Raw genomic sequence first — 27,818 nt, 5'->3', positions numbered from 1 at the left:
CCTACAGTGGACCGTACCACTTCTTCAGCGTACGTCAGGTGAATGACTCATCATCCTGCGTCACTGCCAGCAGTTGCTGGGTTACGTTCAAGCGCGTCGCGCCAAACGCTGTAGGGCAACGTAAGTAGCCATTTAGCTAGTGTTAATACACTTTACTCAGACTTTGCTGTCTTACCGTCATAGTTTCTGAATTACTTTATGTCAAGGGTGTACACATGAATGCTAATGTTCGTCTGTGGATTAGCATTTCAATATAAAATGTCATCTAATGTTGGCTAACACTGTTGGCCAGCCAGGTGTAGTGAGAAAATGGAGGATTAGCTGAAGAGATGATAACAGTAGACAGTAGTGGAAGAAGTACTCAGATCCTTTACTGAGAAGTATCAGTACCACAATGTAAAATACTGTCCTGCATTTAAAATATAGAAGTAGAAGTATCAAGTTAGTAGTATGAAATATTTAAGTAAAAGTACTCATTTTGCAGTGACTGATATGTTAAATATATTAAACAGAGAACATTATAAATATACTGAGGAGTCAATACATTCAGTACAGCATGTTATTGTTGTAGCTGCTTGAGGTGGAGTTAGTTTGAACTGCTTTGAAAAGGTCACAGGATAAATGTGAAGGGTCCTGAGATGATAGATTTGGTAGAAAGGAAGAGAAAAAACAAACTTCTGCTAAATTTAATTTTTCAGATTTTTCTTTTTTTGTAAGGGCCCACAAGCCGAACAGTTTGGGAATCACTGGTTTAATCTTTAATAAAGCAGTGTAATTCATAAGATTGTCTAAGCTGTTAAATAAATGTAGTGGAAGTAGCTTAATCCTCCCAGAGTGCAGTACACGAGTAAATGTACTTAGTTACTTTCCACCATTGAATATAGTTATTTAATTTTGATTTAGTTAGTCGTTTGCCTTTTTTGATATTAGTTTTTATGATAGCATCCTGTTTGTTTTCACTCAGGAATACAGGAGTTAAACAATATTAAAATCAATGTGTGCTGAAAGCTGAGTAATTATATTAGTCTGAATGTATGACTGCTTTATTGAACTCAGATTGGATTTCATTCACAGAGTTATAATGAGCAAGAGCAGAGGAGGAGATATCAGGCACTTTTTCCACTTTTTCTTTTTCATAATGCAACCTGTATTTTGTGTGGTTGTCATGCAGGCCTAATGCTGAGCACGATAGTTTTTATTTCACCGTTGTGGGTGTCAGGGAGGAAAGCCAAGGAGAGCCAACCCAAACCTCTGTGGTCAGTGTTTTTAAGGTAAGATTGATTTGATCAAATATTTTTGCATTAGGGTACTTTGAAGAAAGAAACATTAGCCTAGCTACTACTTAAAGGCATAGACCACCCACAAATCTTACCCTGAAAATAGTCTAATAGAAAAAATAAATCCATACAGGATCCATATGTTTCTCACTTCTGAATCAATGCTTCGGCTTAGCTGAGGCTTTTGAGCCTAAAGGTTGAGTCCTGTCTTATCCATTCATTTTGGTATTGGGACCAGTATTTGATCTACAGTGTAGAAGGTTGATTTATTTTTCTATGCTTTTACTGTTAGTCAGGCACAGGCCTAGATGCTTTGTAGTAATAACATATCTGTCTACCTCTTTGGCTTGTTGATGGATTCTTTGGTTCTGGTACACCATTGTGTGGGTCTGTGTCAGACTGGAGATGATGGTGGCAGTTTTGATCTAGAATACTTTGTTGGTGACCCCTTTTTGTGCGGTACTTTCCCAGTGAGCTGGTGTAATGGATTTGATTTAACATCATCTACAGACTGCAGACATTATGTTGAACAAGCAAGATACTGTAAGGATTGTAAGACTTCAGCTCACTGAAGCACGAGCCTGCGGTGTACTGGGTTTCCTTTACGCCCTGGAGAAAAAGTTGACCCCCCCAACTGTCGTTATATAATTCACACTCTGGGATGGACTGTGTATGTATCAAACATTTCACTGCAAAAACTCAAAATCTTACCAAGTGTATTTGTCTCATTTCCATTCAAAATATCTGACCACAATTTATTTAAGACACAATCACTAAGAAAGAAGCATTTCAGTGGGATACAGGACGCTTGTCTTTCAACAGTTTCAACCGTTCCATTTCCATTTATTACAAACAAACCTTGTTTTCAACATTTTTTATTTATGTTTGAAGTGGGGCATTTTTTCCAGTGACGTGGTTGATTACCAGCACCAACTAAGATTAGAAAACATCCACCTAAAATCTTATAACTGATTGTAGATTCAAGAGTCCCATTTGAGGAGCTCTGGCAAATGGCTTTGAGCCATGCTGCCCACTGCTGGAATCACTTGGCCTTGGATCTATATAAGATATACCCCAAACTGTAGGCAGTTTTAAAAACTAAAGATCGTTGTCTTTAACCCATGCTTTAAATTGATCTGAGGAGATGTTATTTTATTACCTTACTTTTAATAAAAATCTACTTTTATTTATCTTATTTGATTTTTTTCTTCAACATTCTTTTTCACCTGTTAAATACTTTAAATAACACCTGTGTACGTTAAGGTGTTATGTAAATAAACTTGCCTTGCAACCACTGGGGATTTCCAGGGGACTGTTTACCTCTGTATGGACTCAAAGACAAAAGTTTAGGGTTTCCATAAAACTGTAAGCGACATTCACACCCTGACTGAGTCTTCATTCACAAATCCTTCGGTGGTGGTGAGAAGATAAAACGTTCAAAGGAAAATATTTGGGGAAAAAAGGGTCGAGGGGTCAAATAGTAATAAATACTTCAAATAGTTGATCTCTATATTGTCGGTGGCCTTAGACTTTGTTGCTACATGGAAGTTAAGCACCAGACATAAAATGAAAAACTGAAAGTGAACACGCAGACAAGAAGTGGACGTGGAGGGACATCAGGAGGATTTTGCATCCACAGGGTGACACAGATCACATCAAGTTTTGACGACATCCCGCGGTCCTCTCTACGCTCTCCGTTTGACTTAACCACACCAAGCGATAAAACCAGAGGCTCCCACAGCTGTAGAGAAGAGAGATATGTGCGAGCGCATGTGTGTGACAGTTACAGAATCTAAATTCATCCCCTCATGCCTCCGAAAGCCTCCCGCAGCCCCCTCCACCCTCCTCAACTATCAGAGCCGTATCGTTTTGCAAACCTCTGCGGTGATGTTGTCAGGCTTCTTTCTGTGAAGTGGCCCCAGCCATAAAACAACAGTGACGTGAGTGATTGATCCAGCAATGAAGATGGCAATACTCCTCTGCATCAATATGAAGGCAGCCTGCGGGACTGGAGCCCTTTCAGACAGCTCTCTGTTTCTCCTCAGAGGAAAAATCCATACACAATTGATGGCAGTTCAAAGAGAGGCTTTATTGTGGGATATCAAATAAAACATCAGAGAACACAGAGAACGGGAGAGAGAGATAGAATGAAAGAGTGCATGTGAGTGAGTGAGAGAGGACGGGTGAGAAAGAGGGGGGAGACAGAGAGAGCGATCTGCATTTTGCTTTATCTCCTTTTTGCACCTGAATGGTAATGAACTGGCTTAGATGAAATGGAGAGACTTCATCGTTTCTAGCGGACTTGCAAACAGCATGTGGATGTCAACAGTATCTATGGCACAATTACACCATATGATCCTACACGGGGAGAAGGTATGCAGATACGGAGAGACCAGGTGATTGTGCGCGAGCGAAGACAGCCTAAATAGGCCGGTAAAGGTGTTAAGTATTTATAGGGTTATTTCAGGGTATAAGAGAGAAGTAAGAGAGAGAGAGAGATATCAGTCGTTTCCTGTCTGTTCTCTGCAGCCTGGCCTCCGGCAAACCCTGTTATGATTTCATCAGCACTGCTTCTAATCCACTTACTTAATGAAATACATAATTAACACAGCTTAATTGTGGTAGGGACAGTTTTGACTGAAATCATTTCCTGTGGCCACTGTTGCTGTAATTGAATGTGTTCTTCACACCCGATCGAGACCTTCAGAGTCGAGGCGGAGGTTTGTTTGTTTGTTTTCCCTTAATGTGTTTCCTTGTTGTTGTTTATGTCTCTGCGTATCTATTTGTTGTATAGGAACACAGCAAATCCAACTTCAGTGATCAGATTTTGATTGATTTTTGGGTTACAAGACAAAAAGTTGCACTAATAAATCAAGGATGGAACATTATGTCTTCAATTTTCTATGTTTTGTTTGCATTTTTTTCCCCAAAACAGCCGGTCAGATTTTGACCAAATTTCCACTGCAGATACGATCTGTTTTAATTATTCCGCAGCGTCCAGGTGACAGGCGAAAATCACAAGCCAAAACAAGGTAATATACTGGCAGTGTACACACAGTGTTTGATGTAGCCGTGGTTTCTTCCATTCCGACTCTCTCCCTCTCTCTTCTGCTCTTTGGTCGTGATTGATCGATATGTCAGGTATGATGGGGCATCATGGCGTTAGAGCGGGTTTGCAGCTCAGTCATGTGACCGCAGCAGATGGCACAGCTGAGTATTAGAGTGGGTTCACCTGCTGTTTGCTCTCCTGCTTCCTGCTTTACTGCTATCAAATACCGCCAAGGGAGCGCGAAGGAGGGAGTGAAAGGAGCGAGGGAGGGGAAGGAAAAGTTGCTAGCCGGGGTAGAGGGAGAGCAGGGTTTAGGAAAGAAAGAGCACGACAGGTGAGGAACGGGAGCGATGGATGAAGAAAAGATGAAAGTGAGATGATGAGCTAGGTGTGTGAGCGTGTGATTCTGCAAACAGAGGAGGTGCAGGAGGATGTGCTGCATTCTTTCAGCAATCTCTTTCTCTTAATTACCCTCCAGCTTATTCTGCCTCTCCTCCTCTCTCAGTCATAAGGCTCAAATAATAAGCTCATAATGACAGGATGTGGTCGAGGATCCATTTAACACCCGTTCCAGACCAGTGGATGAGTACAGATAGAGGGGGCTCGGAGACGCGCAAAGTTAACTATGACTGATGGCCGAGCCTGGTGACTCCAAGGGACATCCTCTTTGTAATTCTCTTAGTGTAGCATAATATCATTTATCCCGCAAATAGACAAATGACCCTGCGGTACCCGTGTCACTCAGAGTTCAAGACTCGGGGAGTGCACTCGAAGGACAGGACACACACTCATAATTACACACAATGTGGTTATAGCGCACGCATAAACATTCAGTACATTTTTTACACACATGCCTGTGCAGCGCGCTAATGGTGCCGCATGAAGCGCACATAGACACAGATAAGAAAACGTCATTCACACATAAACACACACACGCTCATTACATATGCATAACCGGCATGCAGCGTCGAGGGCACTGCTGACTAATAGAAGCACTCCATGCGGCCTGCAAACATAAGCGCGTTATCAGTGATGAATTCCACCACACCTACCCACCTTGACAGCAGTCCAACCGGCAGCCTCCTCGGCTGCTATCTGCCCTCTACAGCCCCGCTCCTGGGCTGTTTGGGAATGAGTGGCAGGTGTGTGTAAATGCTGGTGCCGATATGTCACAGGCACCAATCTGCAGTCCCCGGGGATTCTACTGGGAGTTCAGCCTGAGTATCACACCGCGGAGAAAACAATTTCTGCTGCCAATACTCCCGCGCAGATGAGAAATGTTTTAATATTTGCTGCTGCTTTATGGCTGCGGCTGTGACAGTGATGGAGAAAATGTCAGCTTTTTCCACCCTTAAATGCCACTCTTTGTCTCAGTCTGTTTCTTTTCATTGATCTCTGCCTCTGCCTCCGAATCAATAAGGTCCACCAAACAGTCGCTTGTCGGAGAATGCATTGCCGTTTTCCCCCCTCTCAAACCTTTCAGCGGTACAGGATTTCGCACTTTACTTTCTTTGCCTAATTAGCTATCCAATAGGGGCCCAGCCAGCGGACGGCAACATGTACAAAGGGAGAAATAGCGTTGTAATTCCACAGCTTATTTAGTTGTCAGTCAGTGAAAAGAATGCGTGCCCCCCACCACCACTAGAGAATAGGCTAATGCACACATTGTGTTTGGGGAAATTTGTATGCTCACTTTACTTTCTTTGGCTCTGAGTTGTCGTTCTGTGTGTTTTGTCTAACTGCAGTAACATTTTGTCCAATAATAGCAGCACAGAGGAGACAACAATACCTCCCTTCTTCCCTCCAGCTACTCCAGAGCCCGGCAGAAGCCTGTCAATAGTAACTGACCCAAACTTGCACCCTCATGGGGTGAAGGGTAATTCAGTCAGTGTTGCCACTCAGCTGCAGTCCCTCTTCAGCTCTCCCCTCCGGTGCCGCCGCAAAGAGGGAAGAACAAAAGATATAGAGCAGTAACAGTTTAAGGCTCGACCAGGATGGTGGATGTTCTCCATCGACCGCGGCCCTTAGGAGAAGGCTGCTAGTGGAGCCCGTGTCAGTCCTGATCAGATATCTGTGGTGTCAATTAAACAGACACAGGAAGTGATTTAAACAGACTTTTTTTTTTTTTAAAGTCACAGACATATTTCCTCACATGACTGAGAGGTTAAGATTAAAATGTGAGCAACAATAGGCCCATTTAGCTGAATCGTTGATTCTGGGGTCATTCAGGGGACGTCAGGGAGAGTGATGATATAATATAACGCATCACTTCCCTTACATGTCGACAGGGCAGACAATTAAAGGTTTGTTCTCACAAGAAATGTCTTCCATTCCTGAGGGTTAGAGGAGGAGGAGGAGGAGGAAGGGGAAGGGACACGAAACTAATCCCTCCTGAGATTTACTGGACAATGTGTTGTCCACATAGACATGTGTCGATACATACTGTACCATAACGTATGAATGAAAACACGGCGAGAACTCATAAGCTCATAAAATGTAACAATAGATATACAGTAAATCTAGTCATCCGTCTTTCATGAGAAGAGGAAACAGATGTACAATACCTGGAAGCACCAAACTCTACACATACTGCAGGCGGTTACAGGTTAATGTTTAAAGCAAACACGCCACTTAAAGGGGTTTACGGCTCACTTCAACAATTTGCATGTTTTCCCTATGGTCTACCACACTTCAATCAATATTTACAGCATGAGCAGCTGTCTCACAGATCCTTTTCCTGACCTTTCATGTTATCCTGACAGTCGGCGTACAAGCAAACAAGTTGTACACCTATTGTACAGTGAAGGAAAGAGCTTTATAACAGCAACCTTAATTGGTTGACTGTGACCCAAAGAGTCACACTGAGGTTTTACACACAGTGAATTTTGTTTCAACCATTTAAAAGGAATCGTTCCACATTTTGGGAAATACAATTATGCTCTTTCTCGGTGGGAGTTAGATAAGAAAATCAATACCACTCTCATATCTGTCTGTGAGGCACAGGCTAAAGCTACAGCCAAAAGACAGTGAGTTTTGTGCAAAGACTGGAATCAGAGGGAAACAGTCTGAGTCGTTAAGAAAGAGGAGACAAACTATTTAAAGCATTTTAAATAGATAAGTCCATAACGCCAGAGATGACGGTTGTATGATGACACAACCCCCCGAAAGCCAACTGAATTCAACCCATTGAAAACCTGCATATTATGTCTTATTTTGAGTCACTGAACTTTTTAAGAGGTTTTTATCACGTTTGAGTGATTAATCTATACATTCTACGTCCTGTTGACCATTGAAAGTGACGTTATGACTCTCCTGGCGGCTGGTTTGTTAGCTGCCTGGTGGCATTGCCAGGCTAAGTCCAGGAAAACAACACAAAACCTCTTGTAAAACCACAATTTGTCTAACTTTTTTTTTTTTTGTAGAAATTAAACAAGATATAATGTGTTAAATTATTTGCTTATTTTAAGCTAACAGCCTGCTGACGTAATGTTTAATGGACAGATATGAGAGTGCATTGATTTTGTAGACGAACAAACAGACAACAAAGTTTACTTTCTGAAATCTGAAAACAGTTCCCACGCGACTTTGCCGTTAGTAGACACTATATGTAGGGTTTTAACTGTGTAGCTTACTCTGCTGTGCAATGTACCTGGATTCATTTTACGACCGATTTTACTGGCCTCGATCATTTTATTTTAAGATATTACTCTAATGTATCAATACATGTAATATGCAATACTGCATTAGCAGTATGTGAAATTTGTTGTGCTATTGCTAGGTGGTAAGAGGATTCCCAATGGAGCTACACAAAAGTGGACAAATTACAAAAGCAACCGACAACCACAGAGTTGAGACAGAATCCCTCTGAATTTCAAAAAGATAGTATAAATGTTCACTGTATAATATTATCAAGTGTTTCTGATCAGAAGAAGACAAAATCCTGGCTTGTTTGAATGATATGTCGCATGCAAGTGATCGTCTATCCAGCTATCCTAAATTAGGGCTCAATAATGTCATGAAAGTGTAATTCTCTATCAAACACACACACACACACATCCACAGAGACACACTGTACATGAGACAAGTCCTGGAGACGACATGAGTAAGAGAAACTGATGGTGTGTGTACACGAGGTCTTCAGAACACTTCGGCTAAGGTGCAACAGCCTGTCAAAGCGGCCCGGTGTCAGGTGACAAGGCATCACGCCGCCTCAGACAGAGATGGCCCAGTAATGTCTCTGCCGATGAACCACGGGCCACAGCTTTGTCCCTCCATCAGTCCAAACTGCAGCCTGTTGTTGTCACTGTCTGTTAATGTGTCTGCATATAAACACCTGCTTTAACCGCGTCAGTGCTTCGCTGTCACGTGACCCGTTATCGTTAACATTTTGTTTCTGCTCGCTTTGGGCTCTGAGTTTTGGATGTGCGCTGATCAGCGTTAATGAGACCATATGACATTGTTTTGGGTCGAGGTTGGAAGTTCAAAAACAGATTGTAAAACTGAAAAAATCATCATCTTGATGAAGTATACACTTTTTGATGCATCAATGAAAGTAGTACATTTTAAAGGACAATTCCAGTTAAATACTACTTGAGTAATATTCATTGTTAATGTCATTTATAATACCATTCTTAATGGTATAACGTATAACATCGAACTCTAAAGAGGAATGTACAGTAATTACGTACGTTCACTCACTACATTTAAGGTATGCCTTATTGTGCTTTATTTAAGTATTTCAATTTTATGCTGCTATTTACTTAATTTGACTTTAACTATACTTAACGCCATTTCAGTGGAAGTTATTGTTCTGTTTGTGTCACTTCATTTATCTTACAGCTGTAGTTACAAGATACAAGGAGTGTGAAATTATCAGATTTCCTTTAGGAGCAGGTTCGTACGTTCATGTTACATGTTTATGACCTGACTGCCATATCGGCAGGTTGAAGTGGACGGTGGTGAGAATGCTCCCAAGTCACTGACTGAAGTTTTTAAGTGTGATACCACTGACTATTTTTGACAAGGGCCTGCACTGTTTCAGCAATTTTAAGTGTGACACCAGTGGATGTCTTTAAGCAGACCGCTGGACAATTTCCGGCTGTGTATTTTAAGCCAAACATGACATTTCCTGACCCTAACCGAGTGTTTTTTGTGGCTAAACCTAATCAGACCATCTGACTTCACAATGGTGTCGTGTTTTAAAATGTTAAAATACAGTCTTGAACTGTTTGAACATAAAGCAATGTAAAGTTTGAACATACATTGCCAACGTTTATTCTGGTGATTGTGTTGCCTAAAAGCAATTTCACCATGTTCACATTGAAACAGTGGTCAAAACTATGAGAGTTGGACTTTTAGGGACAGTCGTATGTGAGCCTGTCAGTCCAAACTGGTTTTATCTTGTTTGCTTGACACACCAACAACAGCCAGTGTCAAAATATGACCAAATATGGTCCTGATCTCTGACTCGTGACTTTGTCTTTGTCATTCTCACAGGCTTTTGCCTGATTATGAACTCTATTGCCGTTTTCATTTTTTTTTTTTCCGAGCTAAAACAAAAGAAAACAAAAGCAATGTAGTTGAGTCTGATTGAGCAAACAAATCATCTTTTTAGAGCAAAGACGGGTTGAATAGCGTTTGAATGCTGTTAGTGTACGACATGTTTTCCTCTGCCACACATCTTCATAGTATTCTGCCTAATCCTCTTTTCCACAGTCGAGCCTGAGAAAGGCCTTTCACTCTGTGGCCTAAGGGACATGAATAATTGTTGATACAGAGGCTGTTTCATAAACTCCTCGCACTGTAATCACACTCTGACAGATGTAGGCCTACTACATATAATATCACACACACACAAACGCACACATGCACAGATTTAACCCCCTTTTTTCTTTTCCCAGTGACTCACTGCTCATATCAGCATAATGACCGCAGACTGATCCAGCCCACAGGGGCCGAGGGTTGGAGCAACACTGGATTCTGAATAAACAATGAATGACGTGTGAGGAGGGGCTGGCTGTGGTCGTAAACTAGTGTGTGTTTCACAACGTAAAAGGATACTGCGCAGACACTGCAGCGCGGCGCACAGACACTGATTTATCAAAACAGGCCTGCTGTTGATTACAACACTCATCCGATCCGTTCATTTCCAGTTTGTGTTTTTCACATGAATTGCCATCACCTCTGCGCAATGTCGGTTCAATCCTTAAGACATCCTGAAACCTGTAATTTTCTGTTATTGGAGCTGATTATGAAATGAACGACATTTGACCAAATGCAGAACAATAGCTCTCAACCTAACCTTTTGCCCCTCGCTAAGTGGCAGTATCCTGGTATAGATTCTGCGACGATGAAGCATGAATAGTAATTGTTTACCTGCAGTTGGTACAATGTCAACAGACTAATCCATCACGTGGACCCTGTCTACTTATTTATAGACAAGGGGAATAAATCAGGCGAGTGGATGAAAGTTGAAAAGACAAACACAAGGACACAAATAGGAGTCCCATAGATAATCCTTTAAACATTTTTAATCAAGACGTCAGCAGCAGGAGAGATGAATGAAGCATCCATCTACGTGTAATTAAACTTGTGCATCATCATAATGTAGATATAATGTGATAAACAGCCTGACGGTGATATACTGATACTAATAGTGCGGTGAGTGATTTGAGCTTCATCATCGCTCGGAAGTTTGCATTGTGAGACTGGAGGTAAATAATTCCAGCTATATTGGCATTATGGGTTTACATTGTGAAACTTTGCGCTGAATGATTCAAGCTACGTCTTAGGTGTAATTTAATAGCTGATTTTAATTATGAACACTTTCTGATGAAGCTCAAGCAAACAGCTCCTATAAATATGATAGACAGTTGGATTACTTACTGTGAATACAGTCATAACTCATTGGAAGAACTTCAGCAAGGATATAAAACTTGAAATATTGAAATATCTCTCTGTTATGTCTTCCAAACATGAAGATAATCATCTCACTGTATTGTTTGACCAGTGGGAATCAACGCTTCAGTGGAAGGCAGTGTCATAAATCATTCTCAGGATTCATCAGAAACGATTATCTCTTGGAAAATCTGTGTTTATCTTGGGATTCCCTTCAATAGCACTCAGAAACCAGATGACTCTCAATCATTCCCTGGAAAATTCCCCCTCATTTGTTTATACACAAGAGATAAGGAAACGTTGAGAGTACTTATGAGGAAACTGAGCACGCATAGATATTTTTTTCATACAAGCCCCATTTTGAATTTTTTTGAGAAATGCTCTGTGTCACTCTTTGTGCGTCTCCCACACACTTTGGGAGGCGCTGTCAGGAGGTGTTCTCTCCAATGTCTTTTTCATCAAATTCAGGGAACAGCACAACACCTTCAGACACTCGAGATGTACTGTATGACGGCCGGCAAAGGAATGCGAAGAGACAGGAAAACAAAAAAAAAAAAAAACCCCACCACTGTTAATCTCTGCCAAGTGTGCTTCCTTCACTGCCAGATTTAAGCTGATGGGTCTGATTCTATCGGCTCCAAAGAACCCCTGGTACAATGCTAACTTTCAATGTCATTGGATTCGTCTGCGTGTTAGGTGGAGGAGGAGGAGGGCGGGGAAGGGGTGAGGGTGTGGAGGTGGTGGTGGTGGTGGGGGGGGCTGAGATTACAGTGAATGTCACCCTACCTCCTCTCTCAATCATCCACTTTCAATCCATCGCCATCCCGGGGTTTGTGAGACAGCTTGGCGATGATGCCAGTAAAATGGGATCAATAGCATAGGGAAAAACGGACCAGACAATCTCTTACCCCCTTGAACTTCTGTACCCGTGATTGATTTGTCCCCTGCCACAGCAGAGGAGACATTAGAGACAAGAAACATGTGTGTGGCCGAACATGTGTGTGTGTGTGTGTGGGCCGGTGCACCTGCGTACGTGTGTTGAAAGCATGTTTTTGTAAAAGTGCGATGTCTCCGTGTGCGTGTGTGTGTGTGTATGCGCTCAGTGATTGATGATCTGAAGCGCACACACATCATCAGCAAGGCATTTGCGAGGTGTGTGAGTCAGGAGCTGTCATCCCCCTCAGTCTCCCCAAGCAGAGGCCTCGGCTGCTGATTTATAGTAAATCATTAAAATCTGCTTATTATTGCAGCAGCTCATCACCCTCCCCCTCCCTCAGTCCCCATAAGCAGCCCCTCCTCCCCCAAAACTTGCCGCCACCACCACCACCACCACTGCAGATGCACACACAGAGAGGTGATTCTCTGACCAGCTCGGCGACACTAACTTATACGCACGCAGAGTGATGGTCAGCAGGTTCTGGCACATTAAATCCATTTTCTGACGCGTGTTTGAAAATAAACGCACCAGATGTCTTGTTTCATAAACATCGGCTGAGGAAGCCAATGAAAGAATCTGGCCGCGTTCCTGTACAACAGCTGGAGCAGAGTGGATGTATTTATCCCCCCCCAAAAAAAAAAAAATAAAAGAGAGGGATGAAGAAACTTTCTTATGGGCACTCATGCTCACATGTGCATAAACACACACACACACACACACACACACACACACACCTGCACACCTCTACTGTCTTCTGTCTATGAAACTGAAAATGTGATGTGACTTGAACAATGACAGGTGTGTTTGTCAAGGATGTGGCTGTCACTTCAAATCAATGGACGGGAGCATCTTCCCAGGGAGACTTTCCACTTCTTAGGGTTTGACTGGTTACACCGCGCTTCAGTGCAGGTTGGAGAACAGTAAGTTGTCAAAGTGGCATTCAGGGAGTTTCTGCTTAGGTGTCATCAGATCAAAAAAGAGAAGAAATTAATAAAAGACCCCAAAAGTGGCTCACTTTTTGCCTTTATTTCTCCAGGGAAACTGCCTATAGGTTCCAGTGGCCATTATATACTGACTCGTGTGGTGGAGAAGAAAATCATTATCTGGGTGTCGATCCATCTGAAGATCGTTAGCATGAACAAATCCGAGAATCACTGTTTTACAGACGTGCTATTCAAGCAAGTTGTGTAGGGCGCCGAATGAAATGATGATAATCATTTCCACTGAATAACTCAAGTGAGAATCACAGCTTGTCTATTGTCGCTTTGCAGTGCGTGGTTTGTCAAATGCTTTTCAATTACAGCCTTTAACTTGAGGCACTATCACATCCCCATGAAGTGATTTTAATGGAGTTTGGTGCAATTGTTTGTTATGCGAGACAGGTCTTTTGAGCGGAAAGAGGGAGAGAGAGGAGAGAGAGAAGAGGCTTGAAACTCAAATGAACTTTGGGTGATAACACGACACGAGCGGCTGAGCAGGGGAGTAGCTGTGGGCTTAAATCTAGTCACTTCCTGTCACTGGTATTTAACAGAACATGTGTATTGTACGATATGCGGCGGGGACGGGGGGGTTTACTCTCCTGCATGTGCGCCTAAAACTTAAAACATGGGTGCTGGCATCTGATTTGGCAGATACAGCATTCTGGGGCCCGATTGCTGTCTCCAGCACCCCCAATCAGTCTGTCCTGTCCCACTTTTCTCTTCCAGCCCTCCCTCCTCCTCTTCTTCTTCTTCTTCTTCTTCTTCTTCTCCCTCCCTGACACATACAGTACAACAGCCTCCTCCTCTCCATGCTGTCTCTAAAGCTCCAGGATCCTCGGTGCACAGGTGCAGGACTGCAGGGCTACACCCCACAGGCCCTGGATGCTGAAACGGGAGAGGCAAGCCGGCACACATGCAGAATTACAGCGCCTCCATTTCTCACACTGACATAATCCCCATGTTTTATTTGTCCCCTTGTAATTCTTTTTATATCTTGGGCTTATGTTCTTTGGCATCCGTTCAATCCCAGCCTCGGGACACAGGGCTCTACCAGGCCCATATGTGTGCCTTGCTCCAGTTAACGCATATTAGTTCCTTTGTAACTGTGACTAAACTGGCACGTCTCAGCTGGGAGATGTGCCGGCTTTGACTGACAGCCCATGTCTGGATCCTGTACTTTGAGTCTCACGCAGACTTGTCAAACACGGGCTCTGTCAAAGCATCCCTCACTCTGCTGTCAAGCACAGGAACCTCGGAGAGCTGCAGAGGGTTCGCAGCTCTGACCACATGTCTCTGAATTACCTTACACTCCCTATATGTGTGTGTGTGGAGTAGAGGATGAATATTATCTCGCACTCGGCCGTTCCTCGATGTTGCTTTAAACCAAAGCGGAGTCTCGGCAGCATGTTGCTGGCATGTTTCTTTCTTTTCTGCAAGTAGAGGAAATCCTAAGGGGGAAAAATGTAAGTGAAACATTTTTCATGCTCGCGTTTTGGCAAGATTGCCTGCAAGAGGAAAAAAAAAAGGGGAGACTTGTATACCCTGATCAGATCAGTCACTAAAATTACATCGAGAAAGCTTTTCAAATAACAGCTTGATATTAGGACTTCAGCGCCGTGTTGATGTATGTTGTCGGCGGAGAAAATCTGTTAAGTCTGTGCCATGTGATGCCAACAGTCTTAAATATTGTTTTCACAACTGTGCAAGCTAATTACCTTTAATTTTTCATCTGTGCTCCAAGGGTTGTAAGAGACTGTGATTAGTGATTCATTACTTCTCATTACCTGGCCTGTCAAACTGTTTCCTTTACTTATTCAAGCTGATTAGCCGAACATGGCCCGCCTCTCTCAATGAGGCTGAAAAAGAGACCTCAAACATGGTCTGCAGATAAGCTACTGTAAATAGCCATAATGATGTGGAGGACAATGATGAAAAGAAAAAGGGGAATGGTGTTAATTTATTGTGATGGAAAGAAAAGATAAACAAAGAACTAAAAGTAGAAAAGATCGTCTGGGTATGTTTACAGCCAATTAGCGCGTTTCAGAAGTTAACTTTCACTTAACATCAATTAGAAATGACCTGATCTGAGGTTGTTAGATAAACACCCACGCTGACAGCCGGCGAGATGGCGTGTCTGCCTTTTCTCCAGAGAAAGGGTTATTTATAGGTGTCAGAGAATGAGGATTGATTTACTGCAGGTAAACAGGATGTCATTCTCAGCAAAAGGTCAAGGTGAGCTAAAGCTTAGGTGGATAAAATACAGGAATTTGGCATCTGCGTGTTTCACTTGTCTGTCAAGCCGATCAGGCTGTGAAGGCATGACAGAACTTGATATCGTGCCATTTTTTCTGAATTCACAACGGGTCCTTGGGTTCAAACGTAAAAAAGAAAACACTGGAAATGATGAAAAAAAAACGGGGTTGAGATGAACAGCAACAAGCCTGAGTATGACATTGACTATGGTTGTGAGACGTTAACTAAAACATTCATCACCATTAGTAGTAATTAACAAACTTCCCCAGCATTAATTAAAGGGCCCTGCTTTAAGGGAAACTGGCTTAATTAGGGGATTTGACAGGATGAGGCCTTAGGGATGATCCATATCCAGAGGGCTGTTGGAGGGGTACAAGTGACTGAATTTCCACAGAGCTGCGAGTTTTTGGAGAAAAAACCTTAAAAAAAAAAAAAACTCTGTGCCCTTGGTCAACCCACAAGATGGTCTGGTCTGGAATGATCTGGCTTGGCATGGCTCTGAGAAACTATTGACAGGTATGACAGGCCTCCGATTAGCCAGTCAGCTGGAGGCCCAGACCTTGTCACCTGTCAGGTAGAGAGATGAAGGGTGAGTGAGCAGAGGAGGAGAAGGAGGAAGAGGGAAACAAAAAAAAAAAAAGTGGGAAAGGATTGGTGACGGTGGCGTTCAGCGCTGACGGGGTACACACAAATACAAGGAGCAGTGATAAAAAAAAACCACATGTATATCAGGCCTGAGTCACCTGCAGAAGTGTTTGTGAAGCACTCCATTACAAAAACCTGAGGGTCTGAGGATGACAAATGTGTACCCAAAGAATCTGTGATTGGATCGGGGATTAAGGGGCTGCCGTGTCTCTGAAGGAAAACAGGCAGGAGACGGACAGACAGAGAGCGAAAGAAAGAGATGCAAGGGAAAGGACGGGTGGAAAGGGGACAGTAAACGAATGTCAGACTGCCCAGGCAGGGAGACAGAGTGGCAGAGTGGGTGGGCTTTGACAGACACATCTCACACAGGCTGACAGCTCCGTCAATAGCCCCAGGATGGCCGCCCTGATTGACAGCTAGCAGGTGGCGCATGAATGGAGTTGTCAGGCCGACTGTCAGTCAAAGTCACATCGCTGTGGCTACAAGGCCCCGGCTGAACAGGCACACAGCTGCCCAAGGTGATCTCTGGGTGTACACGCAGACTTTTGGCACGGGAGGCTGAGGCAGCTCAGATCATACTAAAATTACCATACATGGCAGTGGCAGCGTACAATAGCCGTGTTGATTGGGCCTCTTTTTTTTTTTTTTTTTTTTTTTACACTAGTGGGCAGATCTGGTATATACACACATGGGTGGTTCCACTCAATTTACAAAAAAATAGAAGGAGAAAAAAAAAAAGAAAGGATTTGAATGTACTATCAATGAATCTCTGCAGTTTTTCCATTTCCTTGGTTCCCCTTAATTGAGCATTGTTCCAGCACGAGGGCATGAAGCATAGGAGTTAATGGGCAATAATTATATGTGAGAGAGGCTTTCTCCCTGGAGTGGAATCCAGAACAAATGGAAGCTCCGATGTGCAACATTCTACTTCATTACATCTGCCGCGATTAAAGCCCGAACATCTGGCACCATATCCTGACAGATAGACAAGACTTCTGGACTGGAAGGGAAATCGAGCGATATTTACAAAAATGTAACACAGGGTATTTACTGGATGAAAGAACAAGTGCTTTGGGCAGGCACGGTACATTCTCCCTATCAGACAAGTGTTGAGCTGATAGATGCGTGTAAACACAAGTGAATCGTTTGGACACTTTTGACAAAATGAACGGCACTAAATAGCCTCGCTACACTTTCACATCACAATGGACTTTATTATTATTATAGGCAGCTTCTTTGCTACAGATAAATACGTACTGTGGCTCTTCAAGTAAACACTGGAATGTACATCAAGGTTGGTTGTTAACTTCTTTTTCTTTTTTTTTTTTGCCTCAACAATCTCAATCATCCTAACCCCCCATTCGAGGTGAAGCTAAAACAATAATCATAACTGTCTGTGTCTGCTGTTGCCATGACAACGTCAAGTCCCACAGAGTGATGTCATGCCAATCTGGTCTCTTCCTGACGCGCGACTGTCCCCAGCGATGCTCTGAGGCAATCTGGAGGGCCTCTGGGGCGTGTGCGAGCGTCGGAGGCGGCGGTCGGGGTAGAGGCTGTTGTCGAAGGGCTTGCGATGGACACAGAGGACGTGGGTCTTCAGGTTGCCCTTCTGGGAGGCGCTATAGGGGCAGTACCTGCACTGGAATGGCTTCCGAGCTGGTGAAGAAAAAGAGTGCAGACAGAGGAAACAGATTTAATACCGAGAGTAGCAGTTTCACCTCTGTGTGTCTGAAATGAGCACCTGGTGAATACTAAATGTATTTCCTTTAAAAGTAAATCAATGATCAACTCCTGTGTACAGAAGCATGTTGATGCCATAACAGAAAAAGACAAATAGTTCAGTATCAGGTTATAACAGGAAACTTTTCTTGTTATTACAATATCTTATTTATCATAATGTTACACCTTTGACATTATAACTTGATCACTTGTTGTTATAACATAAAACTTTTCACACTATAACAAGATATTTTCACATCATATTACATCAGCATCATGTTGGTGAAATGGTGAAACATTCAATGTTATAACAAGATAAATAGTATACTGTGATAACAAGAGAAGGGCCTTGTTATGCAATGATATGCATGTATTTTGCTTTGTAAAAATATCTTTATAACATGAAACAGTTTCTGTTACAACAAGAAAAACTGTATATTGTTATAGCAAGAAAGAATTCTTGCTACAATGTGAAATATTTCATGTTACATCATGAAACATTATATATTATAACAATATAAGTAATCAGTCATCAGGTCATAACATGAAACAGTTCACGTTATAACTAGCGGTGTAACGATGCATTGATCTGGATAGATATATATATTCAATGATCAAAGATCCAAAAGCATCAATGCAAAGTGAAAACATCGACTCATATCGCCGCCATCGTTAATATATGCTTTTATTTTGAAATACCCACATCTGTGTCACCGTTTCCATTCATGCACAGCTCCTTTCTAAACAATGCTTTGTTTTTATTAATAGATTGTTTTCCATTTAAATATCTGGAACCTTTGATAAAATAATATTTCCACTGAAGAGTTCAGTAATAACATTTTTGTTGCTTTTTGTGAGTTGAGATAAATGTAACTGATTGTGTTAAATGGGCAGATGATGTCATCTCATATCGATCGCAGGCTCCTGTATCATATCGTATCGTATCGAATCGAAATCATATCTTGGCAGACTTTGTGATATTGGCAAATATCGCATCGTGATGAAGCTTAGGTAAGATAACGTTACTTCATGAAACATTGTATTTTATAACAATATAAGTCATCATGTTATAACCTGAAATGTTTCTTGTTATAACGTGTTTGTATGTTGTAAAATCCTAAAAACATCTTGTTATAATGGGGAAAACTGCTTATTACAATAATAGATTTTCACATTAAGACATGATACATGATGTGTTTTTCTTTTTCAAGCATGGCAGCACGCTGTCACACCTATCGGCTGATTGACTGTTTATACTGTTTAACTGCACTCAAACCTCTAATCTTAACTGAATGTTTCACAACATACAGGTTTCTGCTCATGAAGAAAAGACTGAGGAGAACACTGATGTTTCAGTAAGGTTGAAACACGTTCCCTCTTCGTTGCGATGTGCTTAAGTCGCTGTGGTTTTGTAGAAAAGTGTAAACATAAACTGCGACACTGATGTGGCCTCATAATAACAATTTGCACTTTCTAACAGTCCAACTTTACCAAAACACTCTGAGCTAACAGGTTTTTATAAAAAGGCCAGCAAGTTCTAATTCATTGTAACACATTTCCTGCCTATGACACGAACACAGCCGCGCACAGACACACACAGACACACACACAAATAAACACACACACACAAGTGTTGAGTTGAGGAATGACAGACGTCTGCAGCTGGGAGGCAAGGCATGCCAAAACTTCCTGTCTGTCCCCCTCTTTAGCGCCCGCTACATAACTCCACTGCAAATAATGTGAACCTACATGACACAGCACACAGTGTACCTTTAAGATACCAACAACACGGCGTACCGTTAATGGCTTCCAGAAGTTTATCTGACCTCAATAAAAATCAGTATGACACCAAAGCCTGAAGGTGTTGCTAAGATCAAAACAAAAAAGTGCGCTAGTCGACTCATTTACCTGTCTGCCTCGACAGCCATGTGTCCTTGTTCACTGCTGTGCTATTTTTGAGATGTTACCTCATATAATGACTGTCTCTTCCCCCCCTGTCTAACACTTCAATGTGTTTTTCTGTGATTCATGGTTACAGTAAACCATTATGTGCTGATGTCATTTGACATCACTTCCCAAAAACTGAGGGCTGCCTCAGCCTTTTCACCCCGCCCTCGCCTCTTCCTCTCTATTTGCTCCTCATCAGAGCCGAGACAGCTGTAGGCAGCTGAACACTCGCTTTCACATCTACATAAAAAAGGTGTTTTTTTGGGGGGAAAGTGGGAAAACTCACAGAAGGTGTGAGCAATAAAAGGTAATGCTCCATCTGTTGGTGTATAATAACCTGATGGCCGTAAAGGACACACATCGACATTCACACACTAGTCAGGGAGAGGATGAGGCCTGACACATCTGAATATCATCAGGATGGCACAGAGGGTATTGTGTGTGCGTGTGTGTGTGCATGTGTGTGTGTGTGAGAGAGAGAGAGGGAGGGAGAGAGAGAGAGGGAATAGCCTTATTGAGCGAGGGAGGGGGAGCTGTCTGAGAGGAACAATAGTAAAAGAAAAGCTTTGTCAAAATCCAGGTACGGAGCAGTTTGTGGTGCGTGTTAAACTCCACCTGTCTCACTTCCTCACTTCAACTTCTCCAAGCCTCAATCAATGGAAGTGGAAAAACAGGAAATAGGGGTCGGACAGCCCAAAAAAAAAAATACACATCTCCGATTTTAGACTATTAAAACTTTGACGCACGTAAAAGTTGCTTGGGAACTATAAAACCATCATCCCACTTTCCAGATCTTACACATCCATTGTGACTTGAGAGAGACTGGGCAGACTTCCCTCAATCGTGTTAAAAAATCTTGTAAATGCACTCAGAGGTTGCGAGAAATCCTGTAGCCCATTACACTTTCATAAAGTCGGTTAATAATAAGCCAAAAGGTCGGCGTCTACATCAGTCGCGTGTTGCCCTGCTTGTCTTCCCCTCTCTGCCTCTATCGCCTCTCCCTCTCTCCCTCCTCGTCTCCCTGGGTCTGCTGTTTCTTTTCTTCCCTCCCATCAGAGGAGAGGGGAGGTCCAAGAGAGGGCAACCTCCAAATAAGTTCCATTAATCACAAGCCAGAGTCTAATGTAACTAATATTTTACAATTAGAGGAGACAGCAGTGGGCTCCGAGCCATCCATCTCTTCACCACATGATCCTCCATTCATAGGCTGCTCCAGCCACAGCTTCAGACATGCCACACACACACACACACACACACACACACACACACACACACTCACGTAAATACACACACCACAGACATACACACACGCCGCACGCACTTGTATGCGTGTACACATACACGGACGCACAAATAGACTGGACAGGAAATGAGAGGGGTGGGATTGTGTGGTGTTGAGAGAGAGAGTGAAGAAGGAAACGCAGAATGAGTGATTACTGACTTTGACTCCGTGTAATACTGACATTGGACTGTATTAAAGGACAATTCGGGTTTATTACAAGTCGGGTCTTATGTAATTATGGCCATCATTTTCATCTGTGCGCACCAGAGTGATCGCTGAGATCTGGGAACGCGACAACATCGCAGCAACAACGTCAGACATGGCGGGAATCACAGGCAGTCAGATGATCAGGTTGTTAAGAAGCTAACAGTTTAGCAAGATTAGCTAAACCACTTTATTTGATAATACATTTATTTACTCATCACTCACTGCATGGGAAACTGCTCACAACTACAGCAAGCATGCTCGGTCAAAGGTGAACCAGGAAGTCAGTCTGAAACCAATCACCATGTTCTCTGTGGGTCACGCACTAGCTTACATACAATTTAATTTTGTCTCCTAAAATGTGTTATTTCAAAGTGTGTACATGTCATTCATCTAAAATGTGTTTGATGCTTTAATATATCATTAATAGCAACACTAGGAGACTTAATTTACGTGTTGGGTCACTGAATTTACCCCGCAGCTAGCAGTTTTCCGAGATGCCGCTGTTGGCTAGATATCAAAGACGCTACCAGAGCAACACAGTAAATAGCTAAAACAAGCACAGCAGGAACATCAACATCATGTTTAACTATATATCTTTTAACGTTACGGCTGTGGCTGAAAATGACAACAGAAATATTTCCTCAACCACAAGCTATCTGTCGTTAGCACAACGTCACGTTGATTTGGTCTACACTGGGCAATAATTATATTGTTCACCTTTCTGGGTCAAAAATGTTAAGCTAACATGCAAGTTTGTTGAAAAGCTTTATGATGTTCGACCGCTTGTGTTTCTCGCCCACTCAAGACTTTTAGCGTTATCACTTCACCTGCCAGAAAAGAGTTGAGTACGTTAGCCGACTCTCTGTTAAACCATTATGTGTAATCTTTAACTCTTAGGTTTATGTGTAACTTTAATAAAAGAGATATATTGTGTTTACTAGAGAGTTGTACAAGTGCTTGGATGTGTTTTACTTTCAGACAGTGCCAGGCTAGCTGTCTCCCTGTTTCCTCTCTTTATGCTAGCTAAGCTAACCTTTACCTGGCTTTAGCCTAGCTTCAGGGGTTAAAGGACAGATATGACATCTGGTATCTTTAACATACATTACATACATTTAACTCTAAGATGGAAAATAAAAAGAAATGTAGGCTATTTCTGCAAAATGTCAAATTATTTTTTACAGTTAAGTGCAATTTTACACTGTAACTGGTCTCAGTTTATTATAGTAGTGACAAAAATCGGTCCGTAGCAGAGTTAGCATTTTTTTGGTCAGGTTTGATTTCTTCTTTCTGTATTCTCTGAACATTTATTGACAAAATTATATAATCTTTTGGATAATTTTGCCTTCTTTTGCTTGACAGGAAACAGATTTAGAAGTTTATTATTTCCTCAAAGAATAATATCAAGGTAAGTTTTATGTTCATATTGGTATTCACACACATATTGTAAAGGTAGTAGCATCAAAAGATTTCAAACCCTTTCCTGGGTGCATATTTGCATAACGTTGTACACATATATATGTTTGCACCTGCAACGCATGTTTTCCGCTGTGTGTCCATGTGTGTGTGTGTGTGTGCGGTGAGAGTGTGTTGTGTGTCGCAGGCCGAGATAATGACCATGATGACAGTGGCGGGGCCGACGGGGGCCAGAGGAGCTGAATGGTGACGGATGACACAGGGCTGAGCTCTGATGGCACACAGACAGTGAGTGATGACTGCACATCCTTCCCAGTGCTCCACCCTTCATTATCTCTATGGGGAGAAGCGCGGCACAAAGGCAGGCCGCGCTGCCCTCTTGCTGCCCTCAAACGACATCTGCTCATGGAGACAGCCGCACTACCGCTCCTCTTTCACCTCCCTGTCGCTCCATCTATCTCCATCTATGGTGATCTTTCTCGCTCCTTTTCTCTCTCCTTTTTCTCTCGCTCTCTGTCACCCTCTCCGCGGAGGGTATGCAGAGGTCAGACAATGAGATAATGACTCACCCCTTTCAACCTTTCAAATCAGGGCCTTTTATTTCCCTCCGTCCTCTGTTGCTCTTTCATTCTTAATCCTTTCTTTATCGATCTTCTCATATTCACTTGTTCTCAGGCGTCTGAGAGGCCTGATCTGATGTCACAGAAGAGACAGCTGGTTTTAGTAAACTGGTTAACTGGTTTTAAGTTGGATGATGAGTCTAAACCCCAAGGCCTTCATGGCGCCACACTCAAAAAAAAAAAAAAAAATAGTTGTCCTAATTGTGCCTGTAAAATATGAAAGCATGCCATAATACCTGCCAGAGAAATATTTAGAAGCTTCACAGCAGCTCGACTGTTAGAGTGGTAAATGTTGCCATCTAGTGGTTCAGTCTGAGCAGTGCAGCGAGGAGAGTTTCTGTTTAAAACACAAGGGAGGGCTCAGTGAGACTAATGAGCATGCAGACAGGTTCAACCAGAGGTCACCATCTGGCCAATTACCACTGCTGGCACATTGGAGCCGACCTGAACTGTCATCACAAACACATCACTCCATGTCCAAACTGCCCGGCAATATGTCACCATGCCACTCGACGTGCCATACAGTATGGAGAGGATGGGGGCAACAGGAGACAGCCCCATGACAAAGCCACCTGGTCAGCACTGCAGACAGGACAGGCTGCCGGGCCACCTGCTTAGTTCAGTTTTAGAGGACACTCGATGGACTCTCAATGTCAGTTACCCGTCTCAGTGTCCAGTTTGACTGACAGGTGTTTATTGTGTCTTTGACATCTACTTCCTCTGGGAGAGAGAGAGGGAGAAAAAAAAAAAAATATGGAGGATCAATCTGCAGCGAACAAAAGACGAGGGATGCTTGAAATAACTCCCAGCAGCAGCAGCAGCAGCAGCGAACGCTACATTGATCAGATTGCAGCAAAACACAAGCGACAGTTACAGTATTATACTGAATTTAAAGTAAAAAGAGGTTCATTGATGTTTTAAATGTTGTTAAATTTTTAAAGGAATTTAAATTATGAGTCTAAAAACTGCAGGCTGCTCTCAAATCTCTATCTCTCTTGTGTTAGTTTTAGTTTTATTTTAGTTTAGTGTGTTTATTTCGGTCTTCTCTTGTGTTATACACAGAGTGTAGTGTAGTTTACTTTAATGAAAGTACTAATAACACAGTAAAAGTACTCTGTTATGAGTCAAAGTCATGTAATCAAAATGTATTTGAAGTAAAAGTATTTACAGGAAGTGAAATGTACCTAAAGTTATAAGAGAAGGCGCTGTGGTTGAATAACGAGAACAAAACATCAACAGTTGATAACTTGCGTTTACAATATTTATTATATAATATGTTTAAATATGTAAATTAGTCTACTTAATTAAATATGCACTAACTTGCATATATTACCAGCACAGATATCTGAACTAAAATAAACACCTAAATGTGACTTTTTTGTTATGTTTCAGACAACATGTATGTTTTTATCTGTACTGTCTCCAGATAAAGTAAAAGAGCTCAATATGCAGAAAACTGTTATAATATCATATATTGTGTCATTGATTAGAGTGGAAGACTTGTGCATTATTGTAACAGCAGGATTTTACTGTCGCAGTCAGTTGCGGTGGAGCTATGTTTTTTAGGACTGCTTATTTTCATCATGAATTCATCCGGTGATTGTTTTTTGGATTAATCGATTGATTGTTTGGTTTTTAAAACTTCTTAAATTGCCGTCACTATTACCCAGAGTCCAAAGTGAACAGTCTCAAAATGATAAAGAATACATTTGAATTATTGAAATAATTAAAAGGAAAAGCTGAAAATCATTGGCTTTTTCGCATAAATGATTGATGACTTGTTTGCTAAAGATTAACAAAAGAGTTACCGATTCATTTTCTGTCTGATCGTTTCAGCTGTAGTTGTGCTGTTGGGTAGTTTAATTTATAACAACGTCTTCATGTTTCTTGTTTGCAAAAAAAACCAAAACTAAAGCACTCACAATTGTACTGGAGTAAAAATATCTCCCTCTGAAATGTAACGGAGTAAAAGTAAAAAGGGGCATAAAAAGAAAAGACTCAAGACTAAATTTCAAGTACGTCAAATTGTAACATAAGTACAGTCAGTACTCCAGTACATGTACTCAGTTACATTTCACCAGTGATTACACACAGCTAAAGCCAGAGAGAAACATGTACAGGGTGATGGCTGAGACAGGAGTTGAAGAGGAGCGCTGCTTTTCGGCGTATTATAATCACCATCTGTACTATCAAATAGAAAACTACATCTTGCTGTTAGAATCATAAAGAAAGGGAACAGATGTTAATCCCTAATGGAGTTGACAGGCACTTTCCTGTCTTTCACATGAACATATTGAGTTTCTGAATAAGAGGGGGATCAGAGGGAAGGTGTATCATGTTGCACTCATAATACATGCATATCAAAGACCCCAGCTGTTGGATTCCCTCTCCTGAGAGACAGCATTATTAAATCTGCACTCAGCAAGCATATCACACCAGCACAAGAGCTTAAGCCTCTCCATCAGTGGGCTCCATTGGCTTGGGCGATTTGTAACCTATCACACGAGGAGATTATATCATCCTTTAAAGTGTAGGGGTAATCAGTGCCACGCACCTGTGTCTTCTTTAGTCCTTATTTGAGATCAGAGACAAGATCTGGCGAGAGAAAAGTGCTATAAGAGAAGTGTGTTGTTTGTAATTGGCATGATTTATTCACACACTCACTCTCGCTCTTCACACTTCCGCTGTCAGGTGATGAGGGCTGAGATACTGACAGAAAAAAACTTTTTTTTTGGGATTTCTACAGCAGCATCCTTGTGGGTGACATCGTCACGTTTTGTTCCACAGCGTACAGAGTGCCAGTCAGCCAGTTATATTTAGACTTTAGTTAACCAATTGTATGATTGTAATACTGCCATCTGCAGTGATCTATCACATTCACATGGGCTGGTACAAAGCATCTAAAAGGAGATAACAAGATGAGAGAAAAAAAAGGACAATTTTGTCCACTAGGTGGCACTAGATACTTTCAAATGTGAAGGCAACCCTGCATACGTCCTGATTACAGTGACAGCTGCATGTAGCATATATGATATATAAGCTGATGCTCACCTGATGCAACATCCTTCTCCATGTCCCCCCCGCCGTTCAGACTGTCTTTGTGTGCGCCGCCAGGTGTGCTGCTCAGGTTCCCCTGGGATCTGAGGAAGGAGAGCAGGCCGCCCTGGTGCTGGAGCTGCTCGGCCTGTCCTGGAGTCAAGTTCTCCAGAGAGGAGATGGGAGATTCAGCCACAGCTCTGCCCCAAGGCCCCGGCTTGTCTTGCCTCGTCTCAAAATCAGCCTGTCCCAGCTCCTCCGGCTTCAGGACGTTATTTTGCGGCATCTTCCACTTGGCAGCATCGTCGTTTTCCTCCTCCCTCCCATGCTCCGATTTCTCAAATTCACCTTCGCCGTCGTGCCCTGTGGAGCCTGCATTCTGTGTGTTCATCTCTTCTTTTGTTCCCTGCACCAAAAGGTCACACTGATATGCGGGTTTCACACTGAGTTCAGCTGCAGCATTAGAGTAACTTTGTAGCCGGCGGGTAATGGAGGAGGAGAGTCCATTACTAAAAACGCCAGACATCTGCACCAGTGCAGCAGGAGACACTGCTGAATGAGACATGACAGACTCCGGCCTGACAGACAAATCCAAAGGCTCATACTGGGACTTCCTGGTTTGAGCAGATAAGGAGCCGTCTACACCTGCGTCTTTGTCAGCGAGGTCGGGCTGCTTGTTGATGAGCAGGGCGTTTTCGCCGTGGCTCTCCAGGCCGAGGTAGTGACCTGCAGCTGGGCTCCAGTCTTCCCTGGATCGAGGTCTGAGCTTGGGGTTGGGGCTGGAGCTGCTGCTGCTGGTGGGCTGCAGTGGAGAAGAAAGATCCCTGCTGTTTTGCCAGTGGGGGAAGTGGTAGCGATCCAGATGGAAGCCGAGGGAGGCCGTCTGTGCTGCGGTGTAGTCACTGGAGAGTGGACACCTGTAGACTTTCTCACCTAACACAGACAATAACAGCAAAAACATAATACAATCCAGATCAAATTAGGAAACTATGTGTATATGAGGCATGCTGAGCATTTTTTTTTTTCCTCAGAGAAGTATGTACCAACAAGCGTTGTCTAAACATGAAAAATGTTGCAATCCCACACCAGGCTGAGTTGAATGATTTAAGCGCTGCCCTGCAGTAAATCAAGCTTGTAATCAGCTTTCAGCTCCAGTGATCCATCATTTTACAGTATGGACGCCACCACCATGTGCAATAAATACACCCAAAGATGTTAACACCAAACAAGATTCTTCCAGAAATAATAAACAGTGAAATTTAAAGCAACTAGAACGAGGCAGATGTCGCAGACAAGAACCTCATTCCATCAAAACCAGTAAGTGGGTTTCCCAGTCAGAAATAACGAAGTCCAACATGTGAGCAGTTCTGATTAACCGCACCGTGCACTGTAGCTGAGTTTATTTTTGCTTCATACTTGAAAAATGGTCCGCTGGAACCATAATTCAAAAAGTACAAAGTGTATTATTGTGGAGAATGACAAAGGGTAATTTTTCTCCTTTTAGCCGGTGAAAAATATCCATCTGGAAACGAGATTTGATCCCACTCACCATAACT

The 27,818-nt window shown here is 42.5% G+C and overlaps 1 protein-coding gene and 1 long non-coding RNA gene across 8 annotated transcripts in view; one reads left to right on the top strand and one right to left on the bottom strand.

Moving 5' to 3' along the window:
* The first annotated feature begins 76 nt into the window (after window positions 1-76).
* On the top strand, window positions 77-26,421 carry LOC311264337. Its single transcript, XR_014623449.1, has 4 exons — window positions 77-120; window positions 1,172-1,271; window positions 22,553-22,894; window positions 26,341-26,421. It is a non-coding gene; the product is annotated as an uncharacterized lncRNA (long non-coding RNA).
* LOC311264336 (zinc finger protein 536-like) overlaps window positions 17,227-27,818 on the bottom strand; it is a 28,380-nt gene continuing 17,788 nt past the window's right edge. For 2 of the 7 annotated variants that reach the window (XM_084365130.1, XM_084365129.1), the window contains 2 exons: window positions 26,278-27,195; window positions 17,227-17,694 (listed from right to left, as the gene is read on the bottom strand). In XM_084365130.1, coding sequence (XP_084221256.1) covers window positions 17,459-17,694; window positions 26,278-27,195 — 1,154 coding nt within the window. In that variant the 3' untranslated portion in view covers window positions 17,227-17,458. Of the gene's footprint in view, window positions 17,695-22,892; window positions 23,564-25,780; window positions 25,839-26,277; window positions 27,196-27,818 lie in introns of those variants that run through there. The other 5 variants (XM_084365131.1, XM_084365133.1, XR_014623447.1 and 2 more) reach the window with 5 other exon arrangements.

This window comes from Pagrus pagrus (genome assembly GCF_965226575.1).
Source record: "Pagrus pagrus genome assembly, chromosome: 10".
NCBI lineage: Eukaryota > Metazoa > Chordata > Actinopteri > Spariformes > Sparidae > Pagrus > Pagrus pagrus.
This window is presented reverse-complemented; position numbering and strand designations above follow the sequence as displayed.